Source organism: Castor canadensis, chromosome 1, assembly GCF_047511655.1.
Source record: "Castor canadensis chromosome 1, mCasCan1.hap1v2, whole genome shotgun sequence".
NCBI classification, from domain to species: Eukaryota; Metazoa; Chordata; class Mammalia; order Rodentia; family Castoridae; genus Castor; species Castor canadensis.
The window spans coordinates 2,577,193-2,604,464 of record NC_133386.1 but is presented as its reverse complement, the minus strand read 5'-3'; the positions used below and the strand labels follow the sequence as shown (position 1 = coordinate 2,604,464).

The 27,272-nt window shown below is 48.0% G+C and overlaps 1 protein-coding gene across 4 annotated transcripts in view; it reads right to left on the bottom strand.

Annotated features, from left to right (window-relative positions):
• Rps6ka2 (ribosomal protein S6 kinase A2) overlaps positions 1-27,272 on the bottom strand; it is a 319,159-nt gene that overhangs the window by 222,140 nt on the left and 69,747 nt on the right. For 3 of the 4 annotated variants that reach the window (XM_074070532.1, XM_074070500.1, XM_074070515.1), the window contains one exon: positions 27,158-27,208. In XM_074070532.1, the coding sequence (XP_073926633.1) occupies positions 27,158-27,208 (51 nt within the window). Of the gene's footprint in view, positions 1-15,996; positions 16,060-27,157; positions 27,209-27,272 lie in introns of those variants that run through there. The other variant, XM_074070540.1, reaches the window with a different exon arrangement.

Below are 27,272 nucleotides of genomic sequence, written 5' to 3'. Positions count from 1 at the left end.
GGTTCTCAATGGACGCTCCTGAGTCTCACAAGGCACCTGTGCAACGCTACCCAGGGACTGAACTATGCATCTTTGAGTTTCAAACTCAATGTCATGCTCCTGCAAGCAATGTGACCTGACTGGAGACTATGTGGGAAAGGAACAGTTATTTTTAAAGAGAGAGAGAGGAAAAAAACACTTTAACATCAAAAATGAAATTTACCAGAGAGAGCAGATTATTTATAAAACTCATGAGAAGCTAAGTGTCTGCACTGAGTCACTCAGATTTAACTTATCTAAACTTATGACTCCATGATGCTAGCATTTCCTTGATATATTTCATGGTGTGAGTCCACACTTAAGTAGTTCTAAATCTGAAGCTGCAATGCACAAACTACATTAATCAAACAGGAATATGAAATACAGAAAGCCACTAGTTCTAAGAATCTCTGAATGGATGACTTGTACCCAACTGTAGATCAGAAGCATCTCCCTGAATGTTTGTGAAAACACTACCACTTCCTGTTAAGCACATCCTCAGAGCCAGGCGCTCCATACCAGTGCTGGCATGTATACTGTGAGCACAGAGACCTGGCTGGCAGTGGATTTGTTGCACTTGCTAAGATGTTGCTCCATGTCTGAGTTGGGTACCGTGTGTTCTGTAAGGATGGAAAAAGAGTTGTCTCCAAGTCAGGAACCTAGATTAAGGGACCTCAGAGGTCTTCAAGGTCAGTTGCATGTCTACCTGTCCCTTCTCCTGTGTAGATGCAGCCCCACCCCAAATCCTCAGTGATGGACAGCACCACCATTCAGGCAAGCCATTGTGTCTCCAAAAGGTTCTGAATTTGAAAGAGCTGTATACGCAGGGGACCTGGTCCTTCACAGCATCAACCCACTGGGTCCATGGTATCAGAGGACAGTGAGGACAAGCAGAATCTCTTTATAAAGGTGGCCAAGGATTTCAAAGCCTGCCGTGTTTCTGCTGTCTGTCCCTCTCCTGTTACCATAGGATATCCCTCATCACTTCCTGAAGGGATGATTTAAGAAAATGTAGTCCTCAAGTATTTATAGACTTGCAAGGCCAGGCCCCACTCAAACAGAAACATCCCTGCCGGGGCATCCATCCCTGTGAGTAGAGGCAGGGTCCCTAATCACTGTCTCTGGACACACTCTTGCTGTGTCTGGTCCTCACAGAACACAGCGATGGGCTGTGGTCTGACACCAAGAAGCCTGTGGTCTGGATTCAGGGCCTCCCTCCTCCACTGCACTCAAGAAACCACTAAACCACAGCCAATGTTGCTGAAAATCATAGCTGAAAGTGAGCATGCTGACCAGTGATGATCTCTGTACTAGTGACTGAGGTGTTCATAGGACCTGAAATGAATGTTAAAAACCAGTAAGAATATGTAGAAGAAGCAGCAGGAAGCACAGACTACTCAAAGATGGGCGGTTCACTTGCTCCACATGGAATAATTGTCTTTCTATAGGAAAAATAAATTAGGCCCTGGTACCACACTACATACAAAATCACATTTAGCATGACAATTTAATATTAGAAGAAAAACAGCCAGTCTTTACGTAGATATATAAGAAAAGCTTCTTAAACAAAATACAAAAGATTGTTTTGACAAAGACCTAAGCCTGTAAGACATTCCCTAGTAGTCAGATGGACCCAATAATAATGTGCACATTGTAAATCTATAGACCTACCCTGCCTGTGGCTCTAACTGTGCTTTCAGCCTCCTGGGCTGCTCCTGGGGAGGGACTTAAGGCTCCAAGCCCTGTCCACTTCAATAAAAACTTGGGCTGGAGTTAAAATAACTGTTCTTCACCTCTCTTTCTGAAGTGACCCACTCTCACCTCTGAAAGTGTCCCTGTTCTAACAAATTTCACTATAATACTGTCATCCTCACCTTGGTGACAATCTACTGGACACGTTTTCTTTTCCTAGTAAACTCTTTTATCACTTCCACTACAAAAATTAATTGGTTTGAATATTTAGAAACTCTCTTATAACAGAAGACACTACACATAGACAAAGTTAAAGACAAACTATTTGAAGGTATTTGCAGCACTTGTCACAAGGGATTGATTTCCAGAATTTATAAGGAAACCAAGTACCACTGCAGGACAGATAACCACATAGAAAACCAAACAAAGGATGTGAGTGGGCAATTCAGACACAAGAAAACTGAAATGGTCAACAAAATATGTGAATAAACGCCCAGCCTCACCAGTGATGGTGAAATGCAAAGACATTTCACCGACAAGGAAGGCAAAATGTTTGAGATGTCTGAAAACATTGACGACACCTCACCCGTTAGTAGAAATCTGAACTGGGAGTTTGGCAATGTAGAAGTGTGCATTTGCAACACAATTCCACTCCTACACATAACTTCAAGAGGCTCTCTTCTAATAGCCAAAGTCTGGGCTTAAGGTGAGCCGTCAGGCAGAGGGCAGAACAGAGAGCAGCAAGTTGAGGAGAAGGGGGTCATGCAGTACACGTGTGCTGAGCTTCCACGCCCAGTCCTCTCATGCAGTGTGCACACATTGCTTATGTGTGCAGTGCCTATCTCCACATCGCAAATGGAAAACAGGGTTAAGTCAACCTGGTGGTGCCTCTGGGAGGGAAGGGAGGGTTATTGATGGGAGTGAGGGATGACAAGAGGACATTGGCTTTATGTTGCCACAATCTGAAATGAATGTACAATGTCATTCTAGCTGCATAGGCACTTGATGGTCATGTCTAAATTTTGGGGGTTGAATACCAAACATGCTCTGTGTTCCCTGTAGTTTATTTCCTCCCAAATAGAAAGAAGTGGAAAGCACAAAAATATAAAGATAACTGGCACATACATGGGGCCTTAGCCCCAAATTTCACACCAACTAATTAAATCACAGCATCACTTAATACTGTGTGTGTTAATATTGTCAGTGTGTTTGTATACACACCCTACTTTCACCACACCCTAACTGTGCAATTGAGGGACTATCACACCCAGCTGGCAGCTTCCTCCTCACCCAGGACTCCCCTCTGGGCTGTGAGTGAGGTGTGCAGAAAGCATGGAGACCAAGGAGTTTGCTTTCCCAGGACCAGTGTCCTGGGGCAGCCCCTAGCCTAAGTGCTGCCTAAGAAAAGACCCTGGTCCTGTGCTAAGAGCATAAACACCAGGACAAATTGTACCATAGTTAAAATCCTGCTCAGACACAGTCCGAGGTTCTCGAGTGTTTGTCTGTCCCCAGCAAAGAAAGCTCTGGAGGAAGGGGCTTCCAGAAGAAATATGGAATCCTGATTTTGTATGAAAACACTTCTTTTCCAGGAAAACCCTTTTGGGCAAAACGCTCCAGTGTGGTCCCAGGGCACATGATAAGGGAAATGCAGAGCTAAGGAGCTCACAGAAAAAATCGAGGTTGGAACTCAGCCAAGTCTGACATGAGTTCTGTGCCCCACCAGCAGGAGCCCCACAGAGCCCTCACAGGGCAGGGAGACACGGCAGGGCAGGAAGCTGCTTGTGTCTCTACACCATTCCTCCCTCCAGCCATAACCTCCACTCTGGGCTTTTTCTCTGCTGTATGTATCAACTCCCTGACCTTCATATTTTCATTACTTATAACATCTACTTAGTTAATCACTTAATAACTGCAAGTTCACAAGCAACAGAGATTCTTCATTGTTATAGGGCAGACTGCTTTCCTGCCTGGGCCTTTGGAACACTGAAGAGCTAGCCAACCAGACAGGTCCCAAGACAAAGGGACCATTCCTGGGATGAAATCCCAAGTCACTCTGATGACAGGTGCTGGAGTAAGGCCATGGTCACCCATCCGGTAGGGACCCAGAATGCTCTCCAAGAGAGATATCATCCAGCCAAAGAAGTGGAACACAAGCCTATCACTGTTCTCAAGGACTGTTCTGATAACACAGGGGACAAAAGCCAGTGGGTCAACTGCCACCACATCAGCATTTCTTCCTTTCTTCCTTCCTTCCTCCCTCCCTCCCTCCTTCCTTCCTTCCTTTCTTTCTTCCTTCCTTCCATACTGAGGCAGGCCTACCACTTGAGCCATACCCCCAGACTTTTTTTTTCTGTAGTTATTTTTCAGATAGGGTCTTGAGATTTTTTCCCAGGGTTGACCTCAGCCCTTCATCCTCCTAACTCCCAGGTACCTGAGATTACAGGTGTGGACCACCATACCTGTCTTGTTTGGTGAGACAGAATCTCACTAACTTTTTGCCCAGGTTGTCCTGGAACCTCAATCCTCCCTACTCCACTCTCCAAGTAGCTGGGGTTATAGGCATGAATGAGCCACTGCACCTGGCTTCATACCAGCATTTCTGATATTTCTGCTTATTTTCCAGACACTCACTCAAGACTCTGAAGCCAGGTAAGTCAAGCTGCCCAGCTCTGGCATTGGACTTGAAAGCTGTCAGCTCAGAACAAGAGGACAGAGGGACCCTCACAGCTCGCATGTCTTCCTGAGGATGGAGCCACCACCATGATGGGACTGAGCTACCAAAGCTGCCTGTGGAGACCCCAAGCCCACAGGGTACTTCCAGGTGCTGGACCTCGCACCATCCTCACCAACAGCCATGTCAGCCTCTAGGCGGGGAGGACTCGATGTAGAATATCGCCCTGGGTAAACACAGGGACCCTCTTGGCCCACTGACTGAAGAACCAGCCTGCATCCCAGCTGCTCTCCAATGTTAGCTACTTAGCCACATTACAGCTTCTAGTGAGCATGTAACACGGAGATTGTGACAGGTGCTTCGAGCGGCACATAGCTGAACAAGGCTGCAGGTTCTGTCCTCGAGTTGCTATAACGACGGTGTGCTTGGTCTACAAAGCGCCCATTAGTACTCTTGGGACCGGGCAGCCACCGCCATCCCTGGTAACCCTCTGGTCCACTGAGACACGCACCTGCAGACACGAGGATCTCCGACCACAGGGTCATGCCATGCTGTGCACCGTGGGTCTGCAGAGGGAATTCTCACCCTTCTCGTCTTTCCCTGTTTTACTTCTCTGACTTAAATAACAAGCCAGGCTACATCAGGCAGATTTGGCTTCTCCTCAGAGCATGGCCCCATTCCCCTTAGTAGCAGAAATACAGAGTGAGGAGATTGGTGGTTTGAATATTTATTTTTCAAATCAGTTTCTGGCACTTTCCCTAGACCTGTTTTCCCATCAGCCCCAAGCATCTCACAGAGAATCAGGGTCCTGAGTTTCAAATCCTCCCCCCAGCACCTGGATTTCCACCAAGAGGTTCTGCGCTCCGTATCCAGGACTGAACCACTTGCACCCAGGCGACCCTCACCCAGGCGACCCTCCCTCATGCAGCACTGCACCTTCTTGAAACTCCATCCACCCACCTGGATTCTCCTTTTCAAACAGTCTCTGAGGACAGCCAGCCCTGAAGATGCAGAGGCCTCCTGGGGTTGGCGGGGTCTCTGGCCTTCTGTCCGGGAGGCCAGTGCATCAGCCTCTGAGCACAGGCGCTCTCCAGCCCATCGCTCATGGGCCATGCGGCCTCATTGTGGACACACAGAAACGCAGTGCCAGCTCACTGTCACCAGCACACAGAGGAGCCAGAGCCCATGGGGCAGGAGTTGAGCACTTGAGGCAGTAATTAGGGTCCCAGGAGCATCCCCTCCTTCCAAAACATGTGCTCTATGGCAACAGGCTGAAGAAAAACAGCGTCAGGCCTCTGTGTCCAGGACCTGCTGGGGCAGCCAGAGGGTGAGAGCCACGCCTGGGAGTGAATTCAGGAGGCAAAGGCCGTGGTCAGTTCCGTGTGGTCATGTACACACACACACACACACACACACACACACACACTCACACACCACACCACACACACACACACATACCACACACAACATACACACACACCCCACACACACAACACACACACACACACACACAAAACACTCACACACCACACCACACACATACCACACACAACATACACACACACACACACCACACACACACACACACTCACACACCACACCACACACACACACACAAACACACACATACCACACACAACATACACACACACCACACACGCACACACACACACACAACACACACCAACACACACACACACAAACACACACATACCACACACAACATACACACTCACCACACACACAACACACACACACATACACACACACACAACACACACACACACACTCACACACCACACCACACACACACACACAAACACACACATACCACACACAACATACACACACACCACACACGCACACACACACACACAACACACACCAACACACACACACACACAAACACACACATACCACACACACATACCACACACAACATACACACTCACCACACACTCACCACACCACACACACACACACACACCACACAACACACACACACTCACACACCACACCACACACACACACACACATACCACACACAACATACACACACACCCCACACACACAACACACACACACACACACACAAAACACTCACACACCACACCACACACATACCACACACAACATACACACACACACACACACACACACACCACACACACACACACACTCACACACCACACCACACACACACACACACAAACACACACATACCACACACAACATACACACACACCACACACGCACACACACACACACAACACACACCAACACACACACACACACACAAACACACACATACCACACACACATACCACACACAACATACACACTCACCACACACACAACACACACACACATACACACACACAACACACACACACACACACACACTCACACACCACACCACACACACACACACACACACATACCACACACAACATACACACACACCACACACACAACACACATACCACACACAACATACACACACACCACACACACAACACTCACACACCACACCACACACACACACACAACACACACACACATACACACACAACATACACACACCCCACACACACAACACACACACATACACACACACACACACACACACTCACACACCACACCACACACACACACACACACACATACCACACACAACATACACACACACCCCACACACACAACACACACACACACACAAAACACTCACACACCACACCACACACATACCACACACAACATACACACACACCACACACACAACACACATACCACACACAACATACACACACACCACACACACAACACACATACCACACACAACATACACACACACCACACACACAACACTCACACACCACACCACACACACACATACCACACACACACCACACACACACACCACACAACACACACACACACATACCACACACACACCACACAACACACACACACACACAAACACACACACACACAAAAACACACACACACATACCACACACACACACATACCACACACAACATACACACTCACCACACACTCACCACACACACACCACACACACCACACCACACACACACAAACACACAACACACACACAAACACACACACACAACACTCACACACAACACACACACACACCACACCACACACACACACACACACCACACAAACACACACACACACATACCACACACACACACACCACACCACACACACACACACACACACCACACAAACACACACACACACACACATACCACACACAACATACACACACCACACACACACCACACAAACACACACAACACACACACCACACACACAACACTCACACACAACACAAACACACACCACACACACACCACACACACACACACAACACACACACAAACACACACCACACACATACGCACCACACACACCACACAAACACACACACCACACACACATACACATACAACACACACACAACACACACACACAACACACACAACACACACACACACCACACACACATACACACCACACACAAACACACATACACATACACACAGCCAGGGCTCCTGCCAGACCTCAATTCCGTCCGTACCCACTTGTGGCAAAAGCTGCAGAGTGGACAGGCCTCGCTGTCAGTGACAGGAGCTGCCCTGGCTCCAGGTGAAGCTGGGGCGGCCTCTCCCCCACTGTGCATCTACCTTCCCTCGAACTTCAGCGCCCAGCTCTCCAGCACTCAAAAGGGGTCTGCCCTGCCTTCTCTCCCCTCTGGTCACTTGAGGGTATGGTCATTTGGTTCTGGGGTGACAAACATTGCAGGCCAGATGGCTCCCCATGAGCTAGAGGCTGGAGTCCAAGCTCAAGGTCAGCAGATCTGACTTCCTTCATCGGCTTGCAGAAAAAGTGTGTCCCCCCGGTGTCCTCACAGGGTTGACCTCTGTGTGTCTGTGTGCTGATCCCCTCTGCTGACAAGGAAACCAAAACAGGACTAGGGCCCAACCCGCTATGGGTAACTTAACCTTAATCTTTAGGATCCTGTCTCCAAACATGGTCGCATTCTGAGGTTCTGAGGTTAAGACCCCAACATACGAATTAGAGGCACAACTCAGCCCAGACCAATGATGGTCTCCAATGCTGGGTTCTGCCCAGTATTCAATCAGAGAACCCAAGGGAGAGGATGGTGCTGGGCTGCTATTGCAAAGACGCTGAATGCTCGCTCTGGCTCTGCAGCACTGCTCTACCCTCAGCCTGCCAAGACCTTCAAGGCACCTTAGCCTGCCAGGATTGTCCCCCGTGGCTTTGTGGAGGACAGAACCCACCCCAACAACAGCGATGAATTAGAGACAGAAGAGCCACCACGTCCCACAGAGGATTAATGGTGCTGTCGCCGTTGCCCGGGAAGGACACGGGCGAGGCGAGGCGTTTGGCTCACACAGATGGCACCCCTTCCCATCTTTCCTGCTCTGAACCAGCCTCCCTCCTCGGCTCTGCACATCCTTCTGACCCTGGCTTAACTTTGGCTTGTGCACAATTTTCCTACAGTAAAGAACCGGTTAATCAGCTTCCCACAGTCCCTTCTCCTTGGGTTCAGTTAATTTGCTCTACTCAAGCAGCTTGCAGAAGTCAGGGAGCCCCGCTTACTGGTTGTTATAAAGGCTACTTAGTGAGGATGCAGTGAGCAGTTGCCCAGGCGAGCTGTGTGGGAGGGGTGCAGGCCTTCCATACCTCTCCCTGTATCACCTTCCAGACTTCCCCAGCCCTGCCATGTGTGCAGCTACCAGAGGCACTCTGAACTCTGTCCTTTTGGGGGGCTGTAGAGGCTTCAGCACGCAGGCATGGCGACCAATCACTTAACCTTCCTCTTCAGCTGGCCTGGGATTTCCATCACTTATGCCTGGTGAATGCTGACTTTGGCCAATTTGGGGGCAGGGAGAGTTAAACAAAGCCACTCAGACACACAAATTCCGAAATCTACAGACCAAGAACCATGGCCAAGCTCCATGGAGAAGAAATCATGGTGAAAGGCAGCCAGACTTCTCATGGGAGAGAGACTCCAGCAGAATACAGGGCAAGAATGGCAGGATCTGCACAGTGTGGGGACAGTGAAGGTCATTTGTCACTTTTTCCTGTCCAGGCTATATGTAATTTGTACCTGGAGTGTAATTTTAAAAAATCTTGCTGTAAAGGCTATCTCAGTGCCTCATGTGCACTTACTGGAAATTAAAATCAATGTTTATGTTGTAAATAAGGCTTTGTTTCTCCCTACTTGGGTTAGTAATACCCCGTGAGCTTCAGACATGAGCCAGCTTGGCAAAATGGCCACCACAGCCACATCCGAGGTCACCTGTCAGTGTGATGGGAACTTCATGGAGAAGAAACTAGCACTGGGCGCTGGAGCACCCTCAGGACCGCTGAAGGAGAAGGCAGAGCAGGGAGGCTCCGAGATTCAAGACTCAGCTTTGGGGCCAAGAACCAGGGGCACGCTTACATCTAAAGAGACAAGATAAAACAAATCGGAAGATGAATCTTAACGGGGAGGGAGAGGGAGGTGGGGAGGGAGGGAGAGATCTTATTTTATACATTCATGGTAACAGTGTAAGGAGATAGTTACTTCAAAAGGTGACATTAGTTGGGAGAATATTAATGGATTATTAAATATTTAAATTAATTCAAGGATGATAGGCCCAGAATAATGATAGACAAAGACAGATCTTGATGTTGGAGATCACTTACCCAAACTCTTCTAATTTTAAAGACAGAAAGATTGAGAGGAACAGAGTTAACTGATTTCCCTCAGGATGGAGAAGAAATCAGACTCCAGCTCTCCCCGTCCTGTGCACACACACACACACACACACACACACACCCCTCCCACACACAAATTTCCCAATAGTTTTATGTTTGTTGGTCCATTTCTTGACAAAATCCTGGCCAGAGAGAAGGACACTGTTGGGGTGATGATGACCTGTCCCCAGCCTTTTGCATTCTGCAAATAGACAGATGTTTCTGTTCCCACTTCTGCACCCAGGTGTTTGCTGCCCACGGTGAGCCATTTGTTCTGTAGTAGACACTCAGAAGGTAGGAGCAGGTGCCACCTCCCTGTAGGTGGCACTAAGACAAACTCTTCTTTTCCTACCCTAAATCAGTGAGCAGCATGTCTTTTGCAGAGGGCAAAGGACCAGCTTTCTGGCTGCACGTCAGCTGTCAAGGGTGACCCCATCTTTCCTGTTCATGGTTGCACCCGTGGACCCAGCTGGCACAGTCAAGACTTGGGAGGAAGCATGTCTGAAATGGACAAGCCTCCCAGGCAGGCCGGAGGGACGCCTGCTCTGGTTACAGTGCTGTGCTCCACTGACTAATCATTTTGAGCTAAACTTCTTAGAAATAAAATTTTAGTTGTAGCTTCAGAAAACTGGTTTTTGTAAAGGCCCAAAATGTGTATAATGCTGTTGGAATTTTTCCTTGTCCTCTGACGAACACCAGTGTCCTGTGTTTAGATAAAAATCTCCATCTCTGTGTCAACCTAGTTATCCAATCTTCCAAAGCTGCCTCTAATATGACACCACATTGTAAAAGCAAACCTGGAACTCAGAAATAAAGCTACAGAGCTGTGTGAAAATCCAGCCATCGAGGGACTGGTTTAACTGTTGTCCTGATGAAAGTGGGTGACCTCAGCCGAAACAAAATGGGCTGTTATTTAGGTTAATTGGTCTTTTTTGTTCTGTTCTGCTTTAGCGTGCTGGGGACTGAACCCAGGGTCCCACACATGCTGGGCAAGCCTCTACCTCGGGACCCTGAGCCAGTGGTGGTGTGTTCTTACAACAGTGCCCTGACACTGCAGGTGGAAGACAGTCACTAACGTCTGTGAAACACGAAATAACACTGCACTATGGAGGGTAATGATAGAAACGGGCTCCCTGAGCCATCAGGGTTACTAATGAAAATGGACCAGAAGCTTCGGGAACCTCCACAGGAAGACACCAACTTATGCAAAACTGCAGGACAGATCCCAACAAGACTGACAAGGAGGCCGGGTAGTGGCTCATGCCTACAATTCTAGCTACTCAGGAGGCTGAGATCAGGAAGATCATGGTTTGAAGGGCAAATAGTTCACAAGACCCTATCTCAAAAACACCCAAAACAAAAAGGGCTGGAGGAATGGCTCAAGTGGTAGAGCGCCTGCCTAGCAAGTGTGATGCCCTGAGAACAAATCCCAGTACTACAAAAAAAAAATCCAAAAAAAAAAAAGAATGACAAGGAACCAAACTTCTGGAAGATGCCTTTGTTCCTGCTAGAACTTTGTCAGTAATTCTGTCCCTTCCTGTCTCTTGCTCTTGTCAACCTGCCTCAGAGCCCAGCCATGTGAGACCTGACCTCCTCAGAGGCCATGCAGTCCTGTGGCCTTCACTATGGCCCCTCTGTCAGTGGAAATGCTGAGAGCAGTTTCTCACACAGGCCCAGACTCATGCATCTTTGTTTTTCTTACAGCACATGTGTCAAAACAATCATAAAGTCACAGAAATTGCTTGTTTTAAAAAGAAATGGTCTCTAAACTGCAGAGAATACCCACAGAGTAGGAGAAAATATTTGCCAGCTACACATCAGACAAAGGACTGATAACCAGAATATATAGGGAACTTAAAAAACTAAATTCTCCCAAAACTAATGAACCAATAAAGAAATGGGCAAGTGAACTAAACAGAACTTTCTCAAAAGAAGAAATTCAAATGGCCAGAAAACACATGAAAAAATGCTCACCATCTCTAGCAATAAAGGGAATGCAAATTAAAACCACACTAAGATTCCACCTCACCCCTGTTAGAATAGCCATCATCAGCAACACCACCAACAACAGGTGTTGGCGAGGATGCGGGGAAAAAGGAACCCTCTTACACTGTTGGTGGGAATGTAGACTAGTACAACCACTCTGGAAAAAAATTTGGAGGCTACTTAAAAAGCTAAACATTGATCTACCATTTGATCCAGCAATACCACTCTTGGGGATATACCCAAAAGACTGTTACTCCAGAGGCACCTGCACATCCATGTTTATTGCGGCACTATTCACAATAGCCAAGTTATGGAAACAACCAAGATGCTCCACCAGTGATGAATGGATTAAGAAAATGTGGTTTTTATACAAAATAGAATTTTATGCAGCCATGAAGAAGAACGAAATGTTATCATTCACTGGTAAATGGATGGAATTGGAGAACATCATTCTGAGTGAGGTTAGCCTGGCCCAACAGACCAAAAATCGTATGTTCTCCCTCATATGTGGACATTAGATCAAGGGCAAACACAACAAGGGGATTGGACTTTGAGCACATGATAAAAGCGAGAGCACACAAGGGAGGGGTGAGGATAGGTAAGACACCTAAAAAACTAGCTAGCATTTGTTGCCCTCAATGCAGAGAAACTAAAGCAGATACCTTAAAGCAACTGAGGCCAATAGGAAAAGGGGACCAGGAACTAGAGAAAAGGTGAGATCAAAAAGAATTAACCTAGAAGGTAACACCCACGCACAGGAAATCAATGTGAGTCAATGCCCTGTATAGCTATCCTTATCTCAACCAGCAAAACCCCTTGTTCCTTCCTATTATTGCTTATACTCTCTCTACAACAAAATTAGAAATAAGGGCAAAATAGTTTCTGCCTGGAAGTGGGGGGGGCGGTTAGGAGGGGTAAGGGAGGGAGCGGGGTGGGGGGAAGGGGGTATAGGAAAAGGGGGGTGAGGGGGGAGAAATGATCCAAACATTGAATGTACATATGAATAAAACAATGTAAAAATACTTAAAATAGGAATAGGAAAAATAAATAAATAAATAAATAAGAAATTGCTTGTTTTGCAAACAACTTCCTGTGTTTGAAAATATGTTTTATAATTACTGAGGAATAGCAGCCCAGCAGACCAAGACAACTGCCATTGAGAAAGCAGTTTGTTACTCAGGTTCCAAGAGGATGGCAGCCATGCCCCAGCTGCCTCTCAGGTCAGGAGGCAGGTCACAGAGACAGCATGGGCAAGAGGCTTCTTGTGTTCCCGTGGGGAGCAGCAAGTGAGCCAAGGCGAGGAGGGCTAGGCCTGGGTGGTGTAAATAATTCCAGTGGGCTTTGCTGAGTGGGGGCTACCCTAGATGTGTGGGACCTGGCCTTGGGGTACTGAGGGAAGGGCAGCGGGGGCACAGAGTGTGAGCATCTATAAAGGGTTGGTGTGTGTGGCTCAGCTCTGGCTGTTTTGACATCTGAAAGGCGAGTTCTCAGGAGAGTCATTTGTACTCTAGGAACTGGATAACTCGGGGGACACAGCCCCTACAGCCAGCACAGCCAGATATCAGAGCTGCAGAGTCAGAAAATAGAGAGCCGGGGTCAGTACGGGGGAAGCGGACCCATTCCCAAGCCCCAGCCTTCTCAGGCCTTCCTTGGCACCACTAAAATGGCATCCTGAGCCCCGGTGGCAGCACCTCTCTGTCACCACAGACAGATGCACTGCAGCACCTCAGTGTCTGCTCTCCTTGTCTATCGAAGGAAGTGGGTGGGTTGTATGATTTCTAAGACCTCCTCCAGGTTCCAAGTTTTACGAGGTCTTCTTGTGACATCTTGCACTCCTGAAGTTGTCAGGAAGCCCAAAGTCAGGACCACTCAATTCTAACAAAAATGGAGACTCCCTCCACTATGCTGTGGTGCAAGGTGTGAGGAAAGACACCACAAGTGTTTCTAGTGGTCTCCAGTGGGTCCTGAGCGAACTCAGACATCCCAGAGCCATCTGCCTGGACCCCACAGGGCTGACTCCCAACAGACGTCTTTTCCTGCTGTGTTCTGGCCTTACTCCCTCAGCCTACAATTCAGGTCATGGCACAAAGCATTATTTAGAAATGCATTGTGCTAAGGAAGGTTCTCGCTGAGGGTGTTGTTCCTGTCTTTCTACAGTGTCCTCTTTATGAGGCCTCTGGACATGTCTTCTCAGGGCTCCAGAGTAGAAATAGATGTGTTTACCTCAACAACTAGGGGCTTTTTTGCTTGTCCTTGCTTTGAAGGAGGGTGTTATTGTTGTTTTTCTTTTGGTCTACCCTGCCTATTTTCTACTCCTTGGGAAGCTACAAGCACCAAATCTAATCCACCCTGCTTTTGCAAGTGTGCTGTGCCTCAGACACGTGTGTGGGTACCAGCCTCAGGCCCAGTTCATTATTCTACGATAGTTCCTTTACCTCAAGAGAGGCACTGTCTTTCTTTTTTAGTCTTGAATATGTTTAACTTCATTGAAGCCTTTGGAGAAGAGATGGGGCACGAACAAGAAAAGACTCCCCTAGACATGATTTTCGTTTAAATCAAAGCTGACCTTGAGGACTGAGTAGACAAGGGCTGAGCTAGGTGATGGCAGCATCCAAGGACTGGGACTTCCATGACTGAATGTGCCCAAGCTTCCAAAACAGGCTGTGCAAATGTTCTTACCACACATGGGTCTTCTTTAAAGTGGATGGAGACAACTTTCGTTCACCTTACACATTAAAAGTGTTACTTTAGAAGTGACTTTAAAGTGAGCCATAAACTCATCTTACAATTCATTTTCATGCACAAGGATCTACAAATCTAAGAAGATTAACCACGAATTTGCTCACAACCACTTAGAGCAATGTACAAATGCCAGGGTCTGAGCAGTTTTCATCCCACTGGAAACAATTATGTGCACATAGTTGGAAAGTCACAGATTTTCTTTAAAAAAATGCTAAGACTCATAAATCATACTCCACAGGTACTTCAGTAACTTTTAAGGGTGTCTTTACTATTTTTCCTTTTTAAAAGGGGTATGCAAGACACAATTTAAAGTAATTTCTCTAACAAATCAGCTTTAGGAGCCGTTCATCATGACCTGGGTTGGACTGTAGTCTGACACAGACTTTTTGTAGGTAACTATGTGTTTGAGTATTTAACCTAAATATGGGCAGATATAGGGGGCATACAGAATGGGGAGCCAGTGTTTAATGGGCACAGACTTTCAGTTTGGTGTGATATGGTGACTGGTGGTGATGGCTACACAGTACTGTGAATGTGCTTAATGACAGAGAAAGGGTTAAAATGGCACATTTCACATTACGTATGTTTTGTCACCATAACAAATGTTCTTAAAAAGTGAAAACAATGGAAACCTGCTAGACCTCGACAAATGGGATGCTCTTCACCCACAACTTGACCTCTAGTAGCGATCTAAGTGAACATCGCTTGACATCTTTCTTTCTTTTGCATCTAAAACTGCAGGGAACTGGGGAGTGGCACCCCTGCCATCAGTGCCCTTGACTGTGAAAATACACTTAGGAACAAGGCCAAACCTACTTGTGCTCCAACACGCCCTTAAAAACAAGAGAAACTAGAAAAGAAGCCAGTCTTGATCAGAGGTGCTGACCTGCTCTTGGCATCCACTTGCTGCCTGTGACCTGGGCATCCTCCCACCTAATGCAATGTGAGATTTCGCTCTGGCCCAGCAAGCAACTTTTCTTTTCTTCCCTAGCCCTTCTTGACCAGCTGAATCTCAGAGTGATTCTGGCAGGGAGTAACACCCTCACACTACCGGTGGTCCCCACCCCAGCTGCGCGCACTCCCGTACCTTCCTGAGAAACAGCTTCTGCAGTCTCCTGTGTGGCAGCCTGCTCATCCTTCCCGGTCCAGTGCAGGCTCTGTGCCGCTCCAGCCATTCTGCCCACCGGCCGGCCGCTTCTTCATTTATCACCTCCCTCAGCAGTGCGCCCGGCGTCACCAGGCAGCAGTGGCCCCCGGCACATCTTCCTTCCCTCCCCCTCCCCCTCGCCCCTCTTCAACAGACTCAGACACCATCAAAGGAGGCCTCCAACCTCGCAGGCATCAGCTGGGAGGTGAATGCTCAACCTCAGACAAAACCAAGCTCTGTGAACTCCAGAGAGGAAGGAGGAAGCCAAGAAATCAGCCTCCAGGCTGGCCAGCCCCTCTGTCTAAGTGCAAACTTACTCACGCAGCTCTGAGTCCAAGCAGGCTTTAATACAATGTCTGGCAATCCATCAGAGCTGGAGTCTCATGTGCAGCTAGACAAATGTCGAAAACTGTCAGACATTCCGAGCGGCAGGCCCCGTGACCTCCCACAGCACACTTGTCCACCTGTCATGGGCCAGACTGACAATTGGCGTTAGCTGCATGGGGAACCACCCCCTTTCTCTCCTCTTTCTGCACCATTTAAACTAAAGGGAACAGGCGTTAGTAGGAGGATGGTAAATAAAAATGGTGGCTTAGATTTTTAGTTGGGTCAACTTCAATGCCCGGATGACATCGTCATTGTGTTATTTCTGCAAGTGGCACCTCCAGCACAGATACACGCACATACTGGCAACTGTACACTTGTGCACACACGCTCGCCCTGGGACAAGTTATGGCAACAGAGGAAAATCTCTGTTTTTAAATTTTTCTCAGTGACTTTTAGCTACTGACAGCTGGTGCAAAACAGCAACAAAGGAAAATTAGTCAAAATGAATATTCTTCCTTTTCTTGCAAATGTCTTATCTTTTATTCACCTCGTTCTAGGTAATCCCAGTACAGGTGAATCTTGACTCCTCCCCTTGTTAAATCTTCACAAGGTTGAAACCAATTCCAGTTTTCTTTCTTTCCCTGAAATTGACCCACTTCTCCCCAAGTCTGGGTCTTGGATCCTATGCACTGTCTTTCCCAGGAAGGAGCACTCTTTCTTGGGAACAGACTGGAGGCCATCTTCCCATCCCCCTACCACTAACAGGAGGCAAAGCTCACAGTAGGCAAGGTCTGTCACCCAGTCCTCATCCCCTTGAAGGGCCCAGTGTGCTGGCTGTTGGGGACATTGTAAAGAGAGACATGGAAGCTTCTTTGCCTCCCACTCCAAAGTATTTCTGAGTCCTGAGGAAGACAATATAAAAAATTTTTCCTTTAAAACCTAGACTCTTGCAGTTCTTCCTGAACATTCTGTGTTAATTGGCTTAATGTACACTATCCAGGTTTGGGTGAGACTCACAGGACTTTTTCTGAATTTTTGTTGGGGGATAGTGTGGAGGCCCTGCCATTTGGGGTAATAAAAATGGAGAATTTGTTCTCATTGACTATCTGTAACATGCTCAGTCCCTTAGGAAAGGTGCTTATTCCATGTGGGGCCAATGGTCACACCTTGGCCCACATCTGTGCCACCTGGGAATGGCTGTTTGGAGAAATGGGCTCAGGTTATCTTGCACACAGAACAGGATTGACGGCTTCACAAGGCTGTTTGAATGTCTGCTTCTAAGGCTGTATGTCTGGCCTTCTGCCCTGAAGACGGAATCCTGAGTTGAATGGGAAGTGGCCCGACAACAGCAAAGGTAAACTCACCAAAGCCCTGCTGACCATCAGGGCGGAGCCTCCTCCCTGTCTGGCTGGAGAATGAGGCCCGGGAGGCTATTATGCTGTTTCGGGGAACAGGAAACCAGTGTAGGTCAGTGAACACAAAGTGAGGGGGAGCTTGAAAACAGTCCACCTGGAAGAGGTGGCTCATCTTTCTCACACCGCGTCTGTCACATGACTGAAAATGGCCCCCCCACTGGCAGTTCTGTCCCCACTTCCAGCCTGATGGACACAAGTCTGAGTACTGAGTTGGCAAAAGAGCAGAGCATGATGGGAGAGAATGGAGAGCAAGTCTAAATAATCCTGACCTAAAATCATTTGCTTTTTATAATTGCATTTTGAGTTATCCTGAACGCAATCCCAATCAAACTTCCACAAATTAAAAGGCAATTTACCCAGGACTTGATGTGGTGCCTTTGAAATGCAACACAGATGGGGTCTCTGATCTCTTGTCTAAAGGGTGGTCATGTCAGATCAGGGGCTTTGCAGCAGAAACTTTTCATTTTTAATGGAATGTAATTGCAGGTGGATGGACGTTTGTGAACTGGACGTTGTCATGGTGACTATAGCAAGAATTGCCTTTTATTTTATTCCATGGGAGATCGTCATAACAACCTTGGCTTATTCATCTCCAACTACCTTTGAAAGAAGTTATTTTCAAAAATAGCTCTCACTGTTTGTTGGTCACTGCTTTAAAGGAATCACTATTGTCACAAGGACACCCACCCCCACCCTGCAACAGAACCAGAATTGTCACCCAGAGAATCAACAACCAACTGTATGACAAAAAGCACCTTCTTCACGGGCCAGTCAACCCTCCCACGCTCGGCCTCGAAGCGTCTTCCGTGTCTCCTCTGCCACACCTGGCACTGCGCTTCCAGACCTGGGACTCACTTAGAGCCAGACAGTGACGGACAACTCCATGTACTGCTTAGGCCAGGGGCAGGAGCTCCATGACCACATCTTCCTCACTGAGCAGGGATGGAAGTGAAGCAGCACCTCTGTCCAGGCAGAGAAGGTGCATGTAATAAAAAAGACTGGAGCACACCATTGCCAGGCCTGACCTCCCAGCCCAGGGCTCCGGGGAGCTGCAGAGGGGAGACCCTGGTGACACCAGGGAGTGGGAATCTGTGTGCCGAGGTCCAGGTCCAGAGTCCATCAGTCACCACAAGACCACGCAGCAGCCTATCCTGCCTATGCTACGACACATGGCAGGAACCTTGGAGATCAAGGGCCTGGCATGGAAAAGAAACCGGGGCCCAGAGAGGCCAGCAGCAAAGTAGTAGTAGAGGTCTGTCTGCCACACTTCCTTCTCCAACCTCCCCTCGTCCCCAGACTCCACTCCATTTACCCTCAAAGGTATTTTACCACCATCATTCTTTGTCACTTTAACAGGCTAGTCTAATCCTTAGCACCCTCGAGGGACCACAGGTGTGCATTTGCACATGGCTTGCAGCGAGAGAGGTATATGATGTTCCCACACTTAGCAGGGTCCCGGGCCCGTGGCAAGTGTACAGACACATTGTCACATGAAAGTGTGCTGGGAACAGTCCCTGCCTCCCACAGCATCACTGGTCAGGAACCGCTCAGGACCAGCACCAGGCCCAACACAGGAGTTGTGGTTCTCCAGCCACTCCGCCTGCAGTAGACATCCTGCTTGTTCCACCCGCAGGGAAGTCTGCAGCTCCCCAGAGGAAGGGCAGTGCTCCCCGTCCTGTCCCTCCTGGGAGCTGCCTTCATGTCTGTCGATGCCAGTGGCAGGTGGGGACCATGCCTTGGAGGCATCGCGGGGTGTGTGAGGCTATGACCATGTCCTGAGGAACAACCTCAGGTGCCAAGACCACTTTCGACAGCTGGACAGCTGCTGCTCCAGCCATGTGAGATGACACTTGATGCCACGGCAAGTCAAATCCAGTGTTGTTTAGAAGGGCCAGAGTTTTGACCTTGAGTGCCCACCAAAGGCTCAGGTGTCCAAGGCTCGGTCCCCAGCCTGCCTCGCTCTTGAACCTTTAAGAACCTTTAAGGGGTGGAGCCTAATGCAGTCCTTTGGTCACTGGGGCTGTGCCCTGGAAGAGGACTGTTGGAGCCCCATCTCTTCGTCTCTCATCTTGCTTTCCTGCCACAAGGTGAGCGGCTCTGCTCTGCCCCGGTCTCCCACCGCCATGTGCGGCCTCCACCAGAAGCCTAAAGCAATGGGTTGCCCAGTGATGGGCTGGACCCCTCCAAACTGTGAGCCCGAATAACCCTTTTCTCCTCGTAAGTGGATTGCCTCTGGTGTTTGTTATGGTGATGGGAGGCTGAGTGACAGGAGGTACTGGTGGACTCAGGGCTGTCTTACATGCTTGGTAGCAAAGTGACCACGGCTACAGCATGGAGCCTGTGGTTTTCAGAAACTGCTGTTTTAAACAGGGGTCTCTGATCAGAAGGTGTCCAGGACCCCCTCCCTCTCAATCGCGGGAGCTGACCAGCACCGTGGGAGACCGTCTTGCCTTGCAGTGTCTGATTCCAGGCTCAGCTTGGTGCTGCCACATGGCATTTGCTTAGCATGGAGCAAGTGAGGCTAAGAGTAATTTAAAATTTCTCATGAGTCTTCAAACCATTACACAGAGAGAAAGCTAAAATGTTATTTGCCCAAAATAGACTGGAGGAGAAGGCTGTCCTGGATTTCAGCAATTGTGGACGTCACAGGCTCACGTGCAGAGGGAAGAGTCTGAGGCTGGACTGCGCAGCTCAGATCTGACCCCACACTCGGCTCTGTGACCCCACACAGGACACTCCCTCCAAGTTCCCATCTGAAAAATGGGGACACAAGCAGCAGTGACTGCTGAGAGTGGCTGTGAGGGATAAAGGAGCTCACATTTGTGAGAGGCTGAGGGGCTGAGAACAGATAAATCTAGAGTCTCTACTCCCTTTTCCTGCCAGGAAATGTGTCTCCCTTTTCCCCATTTCTCCCCACTTTTATCCTGTTGTACTAAATTCTTTTCCTAAAAAACTTCACTATTACGTTTACTACATTTTCTTGTCTTGCCTGAATTCTTCTCTCACCAGATGTAGGAACTAAATTATAGGGCTGGTGGAGTGGCTCAGTGGTAACAGCACCTGCTTAGCACGTGTGAGGCCCTGAGTTCAAGCCCCAGTACTGCTAAAACAGCAAAACAGAAAACAAAAAGTAAATAAAAGAACTGAGGTTTACACCAGTGCTAAACTTTCTGTAACATTTTTGGTGCCCTGATTCTGATTTCAGATCTAATGCGCCTTGACTCAGATCTCAGAACTAATATGTCTTGAGTTGGATGCAGCAAGTCTGTTTCTGCAAGAGGCTTTAAAACTACGAACAATACATGTCAAAGGCTAACACCACTAAACTCTGACCATGACTTCTCCTTAAACGCAACTGTGGCTGGCTATGATCTCCAAAGGACATACCCCTTTCTACAGAGCTCCCCTAGATCATCTATGACCTGGGACTCCAGCTGTCTTAAAAAAAAAGAAGAAATGGGGTAATTTGTTCAATTAAAGGAAAATAAAAACAGGAGTATGGGAAGAAATCTTTGCATGAAGAAAACAACTCTGGGTACAGCTGAGAAGGTCAGAGCAGCTGGCTCATCCATTCCCCTCGGTGCACCCAAGGCACTAAGAAAGGTGAGGAGACATTATGAGGTGTTATGCAGGTGAACCAGCAATCACTTGTGTCAGTTCAGTGGTACAAATTGAGCTTGACACCCATGGTGTCAACAAGAGGGACGCAGGTCCTCACCATGACAAGATACCAAGCAATCCTGGACTGACATTTTTCAGATTCATGACTGTATGGTCGGGTTTTGTCTACATCTCTGCCAACAGTCCTGAATTACAGCAGCCCCCTGTACCAGGCATTGGCTTCAGGGCCCCTTACAGACACCAAACTTTGAGATTGCTCATGTCCTTTATATAAAACGAGGAAGTTTTGTGCATAACCTATGCACACGCACCTCTAGATTCTAACTCATGTTTAGAGTACTTAGGATATCTTAATATCATGGAAATGTTATACAAATAGCTTTTGTTATTCTGTATTGTTTAGGGAATAATGACAAGAAAACAGACTGTATAGGTTTAGTACACACACGGTTAGGTTTCCAAATATTTTTGATCCAAGGCTCGTTGAGTCCATGGCTGTGGAAACCAACAACATAGAGGGCCAACTGTATAATTTTGCCCAATCACAATGCTTTGCACAAACTGCTATAAGGTGATTTCTGTTAGGATTCTTATTGTTCATCTGAAATGACAGACAGTATCTGAGAACTCTAAAAGGTGAAGTTTACCTATGTGCACTTTTAAACACCAGGCCACCTGTACTTCATCTTAACACAGGCCTGTTACAGTGCTGCCCCACTTTGGAGACCTCTGAGTTAGCCTGGGTGGGGAGCACCACTGCTTTTGCAGACAGGGAGCATGGGGAACCCCTCAGTCAAGCACTTGCTCAAGGGCACTGAAGAGTCCTGGACAGTGGCCGGCAAAGAAAGGATGCCAGGGAGGGAGCAGGAGGGAGAACCTGGCCCACCACAGCTGGAAGGGGTGGCTTCTGTATGGATCAGCTTTCTGCCACTAACAGCACACCTGAGAGAATCAACTTAAAAAGAGGAAATGCTTATGTTGGCTCACTGTCTCAGAGATTTCAGTCCATGGTCACTGGGCCCCACTGACAAAGTTGTGTCATGGCTGGAGCCTGTGATGGAGGAAGATGCTCACTTCATGGTGGCCAGGAAGTCGGGGAGGGAGAGGGAGAGAGAGAGAGAGAGGAAGAGAAAGGACCAGAGAGAGGAAGAGAAGGGGCTGGGGTCCCGCTAACCCTTCAAGGGCACACTCCCACTAGGCCCTACCTCCTAAAGGTTCCACTGTGGCTCAACGGCCCGACAGGCTGGGACCAAGCTTTCAACACATGGGCCTTTCAGGGGCATTACAGATCCAATCTATAAGATGTTCCAAAGCAGAGTGGTCCAGAGGCAAACTCTGAGAGTAGCCAAACCAGCCAAGAGTGTGCCAGACTCACGTGCGGGGTCCAATAACTGGGGAAATCCCCTCTTCTGCCCAGGTGGTGTTGAAGGCTCAGGGTTGGACGCAGTAGGAAAAGAGGGAGTTGAAGGCAGGGAGGAGGAGAGAGGAAATACTTCCAGAGACAGGGAGCAGAGTGAGACTGGCTAAGACTTAGGGACTATCTCTCCCTAAATGTGATCATGGTGGCTTCTCTGATTATGAGGAATGCCAACATTCTGAGGACCTTTTGGTCACAAATGAGCAGCTCCTGGTAATATGGGAAAATGCCCTCAAAACAGCACAAACACACCGTGTAAACCCCAACCCCTGTTTGCTACGCAGTGCAGTCAGCACAGTATGTAGTTCATGCATGTACGTGTTACATAAAATACACATCTGTACCTGTGAAGACACATACATGAGCTTACAAGGAAGCTCTTGAAACTTATCTCTGATTGACTGTCCTTTCAACAGATGCCCATCCTGGTGCTGGACCCAAATGGGCCACACAGCTGGATATGGGGGAGGACACAGCACCAGGGCTCAGGATCCTAGGCTGGGCTTTCTTAACCCCACCTTACTGTAACAAAGGTATAAAGGGCACACTGTGTGGCTGAAGGGAAGCATGTACAGCAGCAGTCGTGAGTGTCACCCTATATGGCCTATGAACTATCTCCCTTGGACCAACAGTATGCCTCAGCCAGAATGCCCAGTGTATGCAATAGTCACCACGGTGGCCAGGTGCTGCTCAGCAGGTGCGCCCAGCATGGCCAGCAGGGGAGGACCCCCCCCCCCAGGACCCAGGACCCCAGAGGCACCATCTGCCATGAGCTCAGCAAGGCTGTGGTGGCCATGGCCTCTCCCCACCTGCTCCCACCTCAGCTGTGTTTAGCTGAAGTCCCCTCCTTACTGCATGGAGAGTTCAGACAGGCATAGGACATGTCAGCACTGGGGCTCGGATGGGGCCTGACATATGGCAAGTAATCCCCTAACTTTTAGTGAGTTACAAAGGGTAACTGTAATTCCCTCCAGTGCTTTCTCCCCCGGAGACTGCAGTTTAGAAAGAGCTGGTCCAAGCTGGAGGAGAGGTGTGAGATGGCGGGCTGACATTTCGGGAAGGAAATCTAAAGGGCAACTACTTTTTTGGAAGGTGTGAGGCTGGCGTTGCAGTGAGATGTGTGACTGAGCCGTCACAGCACCCAGCATTACTGCTCTCCGTCCCACAGGGAAGGGAAATGGCTGTGCTCCCTTCATGACAGTCCCATGTCCATTAAAACGAACAACACTCCAACTTCTACTTCACTGGAGGTCAATGTCACCATGGCTGTAGGCATAAGACAGAAATTCGTGAGGTGAATCATATATTCCCGTCAGGACTTTGCCTTCAGGTGACCTGGGGTGTGGAAAGGTCTTATCTTTCAGGCCACATTGGTAGGTGGTGATGAATCGTTCCACTAATGGATTCAATATTGCTTTTCGTGTCACCGAATAGAGAGACCTCAAAATGGTGACATTGCCTGAGCTACCAAAGTTATCCATGTGCTACTAAATACGGATACATTGACTAATGCATGTCAATGTCTGTCCTATGTTGTCACTCAATAATCATGGTGTTGTTTTAAATACTTTAGGATCAGTTGAGTCTTAACTAATCTTTAAAACTATAATTATGAAACCAGTAACACAAACTTCTTTGGGAATTACAGAAAAGTATGAAAAAGAAAATAACAATGTCCTGTGATCCTAGAACTTACTGAACAACCTTGAGATTTTTTTTTTCTTCTAGGTTTTTCTACACGTCTTGTCTATTGTTTGTTGGGAGTGAGCTGGAGCCCACCCAACGATGGTAAAATTTGGGGTCAACCATTTTTCCTAACGTTAACGCTTGGTTTTTCTCCAGCTATTCCAAAAGGAAATTAAAAAGTATGTCTTTGATCAAAGGATTTCCTAACTCAAAATATACTTCCGAGCACACACAGGGCTGTACACAGATTTTGAGAGACCATCTAGCAATCAAATACAGACATGAAATTGTGAAACCGCATCAGTTTCCGCGTTCTTGTTGGTTGCAGGTATCTCCGCTGGATGTCACCATGCTCCAGAAGCTTCCCTGAGCGCCCCATCTGCCATGGACGTCCATACCCTCCTGCTGCCTCACAGTCCTGATGTGTTTCTCCCACCATTCAGCCGCCCTCCCTCACCTTTGTGTCCACAGCCAAAGAATGTGTCTCCCTGCAAACTGGCCTCACACACATGTGCACCCCAGGGGGACAAACGACCCCTTAGCTGGTGGCTGCCAAGCAAGGGGGTTCTGTGTGGACAGCCAGCTCCAAAGAAGGATCTTTGTTTCTGAAAACAGATTATGACTCAGGCTTTTATGTTGTATTCCATTTGCCTCAGCCATTTTTAAATATCTCCTGTCACCCCCACGTTATCAACTCCATTGAAAAACAAAATCCATCTGTGACACTGTTTCACATACATCAGCATCCAAGGTAAGCTGCGGTCCGATGAGAAAGACAAAGGGAAACAGGCAAGGCTCAGGGTCGGCTGGGTCCACGGGGAGAGGACGAGAGTGTGGTGAGAAGAAGGCAAGACAGGAAGGAAGCCATTCATCCTCCAGGGCCCGAACGCTACCTAAAAGCTCTATCTGTGACTCAGTGGGGCTGCTGCTGTCACCAGAGCCTGGCAGCCTTGGCCTCCACTGGTCATTGAGCGTCCCAAAGAAGTTGGGAGGGATGAGGCCTGGACTGGTGTCCGTGGGGTGTGCAGCTCTCAAAGACACTTTTCAATCTGTGTCATCTCACTATTTCATTTGCATATCAAAATATCTGACAAACAGATCGTTTCATAAATATTAAGAATCAAAACAGATAGAGACACACGCCCAGATACCAGGCTTCCTGAGGGTTAGAGGAAAGACAGGGATCATCAAGTCTGACCCTATGACATCTCTGTGGACACAGTGAAATCCTAGAGTGGTCCTGAACACCTGGTACGATTTCTGTAGGAATGACCCATCATTGTCAGCCTACACATGACGTCATCACTGACTTCAACTACCACGGCCCACGAGGCCCACCATGTTCCCTTGTGCTCATTTCTATGACCAAGAATAAGGAGACATTGGACACTGCAACCTTCCCCTTTGTGTGACAAGGCTAAGTACAGATTGCAATGACATCAAAATGACACCATTGATTTCCCAAGCAACAGAGATGCTTGCACACATATACAAAGCCAGGTGAAGTTTTGTAGGAATCACCAACTGGAGCCTGGCTTCTCTATCCCGAGCAGGTTATACACCAGACTGAAAAGAGACTGAGCGGAAGATGGAATCAGCCACCCCCTCCCACCTCCCCACATCTTGTTCTGGATTCACTTATATTAGGATGTGATTCAAAACAGTACTCAAGCATTCATTTAGCCACTTAGGCAAAAATGCTTGGAACTACCTTGACATCTTATATAGCCAATCAGTTATCACTAAGCTAACATTTTACTGACATGATTTTTAGGTCCAGTATGGAAACCCAACTGTGAAGAACGGTGATACTGAGGGCCCCTTCTCCAACCAATTCTTAGCATTAGGCTGTTGGTAAACACATGTTCAGACCCAGTCAGGATTACCACAGGTCTACAAGAGTAACACCTCAGGATTTAGAGATGAGCCTCCCTTGTGTCATCATTGACCTTCAGCAACTGCACCTCAAAGACCTTTCCTCCAGGACTTGGGCCGCATCAGACCAGCCAGGACTTGGCTCTCACCTTTGCCCCTTTTCACCGTAGAGTGTGGGAAGAAGCCCTGTGTGTGCAGCTCTCCACCTCCATTGGGTGCAGGCTCCCTGACCCTCCACCCTTGTCCACGCCCCTGCAGGAAACCTCACCCTTCTCTCAGTGACCTCCCTATTGATTTATTTTTTGCTTTTTAATTTCAAGAAAGCTTCCAAACATGCCATTTTTGTTTACGGTAGTTTAACATATTGACATAAATTAACACAGTCCAGTCAGGATCTACCCGCCTATGCGCCCTACTCTACACCACGCTGGTCTATTTGTTGTGTCTCTTTTCCATTTGTAATCCAGAGATTCCAAATAAAACTCACCCTGGTAAAACATGGCGGCATTCCCCATTTAGCATGCAAGACAGACCCCTGCTGTACAAAGCCATCATCGCACAACTCAGCTACTCATATTTCCCCAGAATGCCAGAAATTTTACATTTTACTGTGTAGATGTCCACTCTTCTAAAACCACATCGCTATGCGATTTGCTGGGCTCTGGGCAGTTAAAACAATCAAGAAATTCACGCTCAGCGTTTTTTAGGATGGTAACTCACACTAGCACAGAAGAAAATGCCCCACACGGATGGTTCTTACCTCTGCAGATGCGGCTGGCTGTGTCTCTGCAGAGGTCACGTCACCTCTTCCCTAGAGAAGCAGAGAGTGGAGAGAGTCTGTAAGTCTCAGGTGTGGTGACAGTGTGCAATTTCTC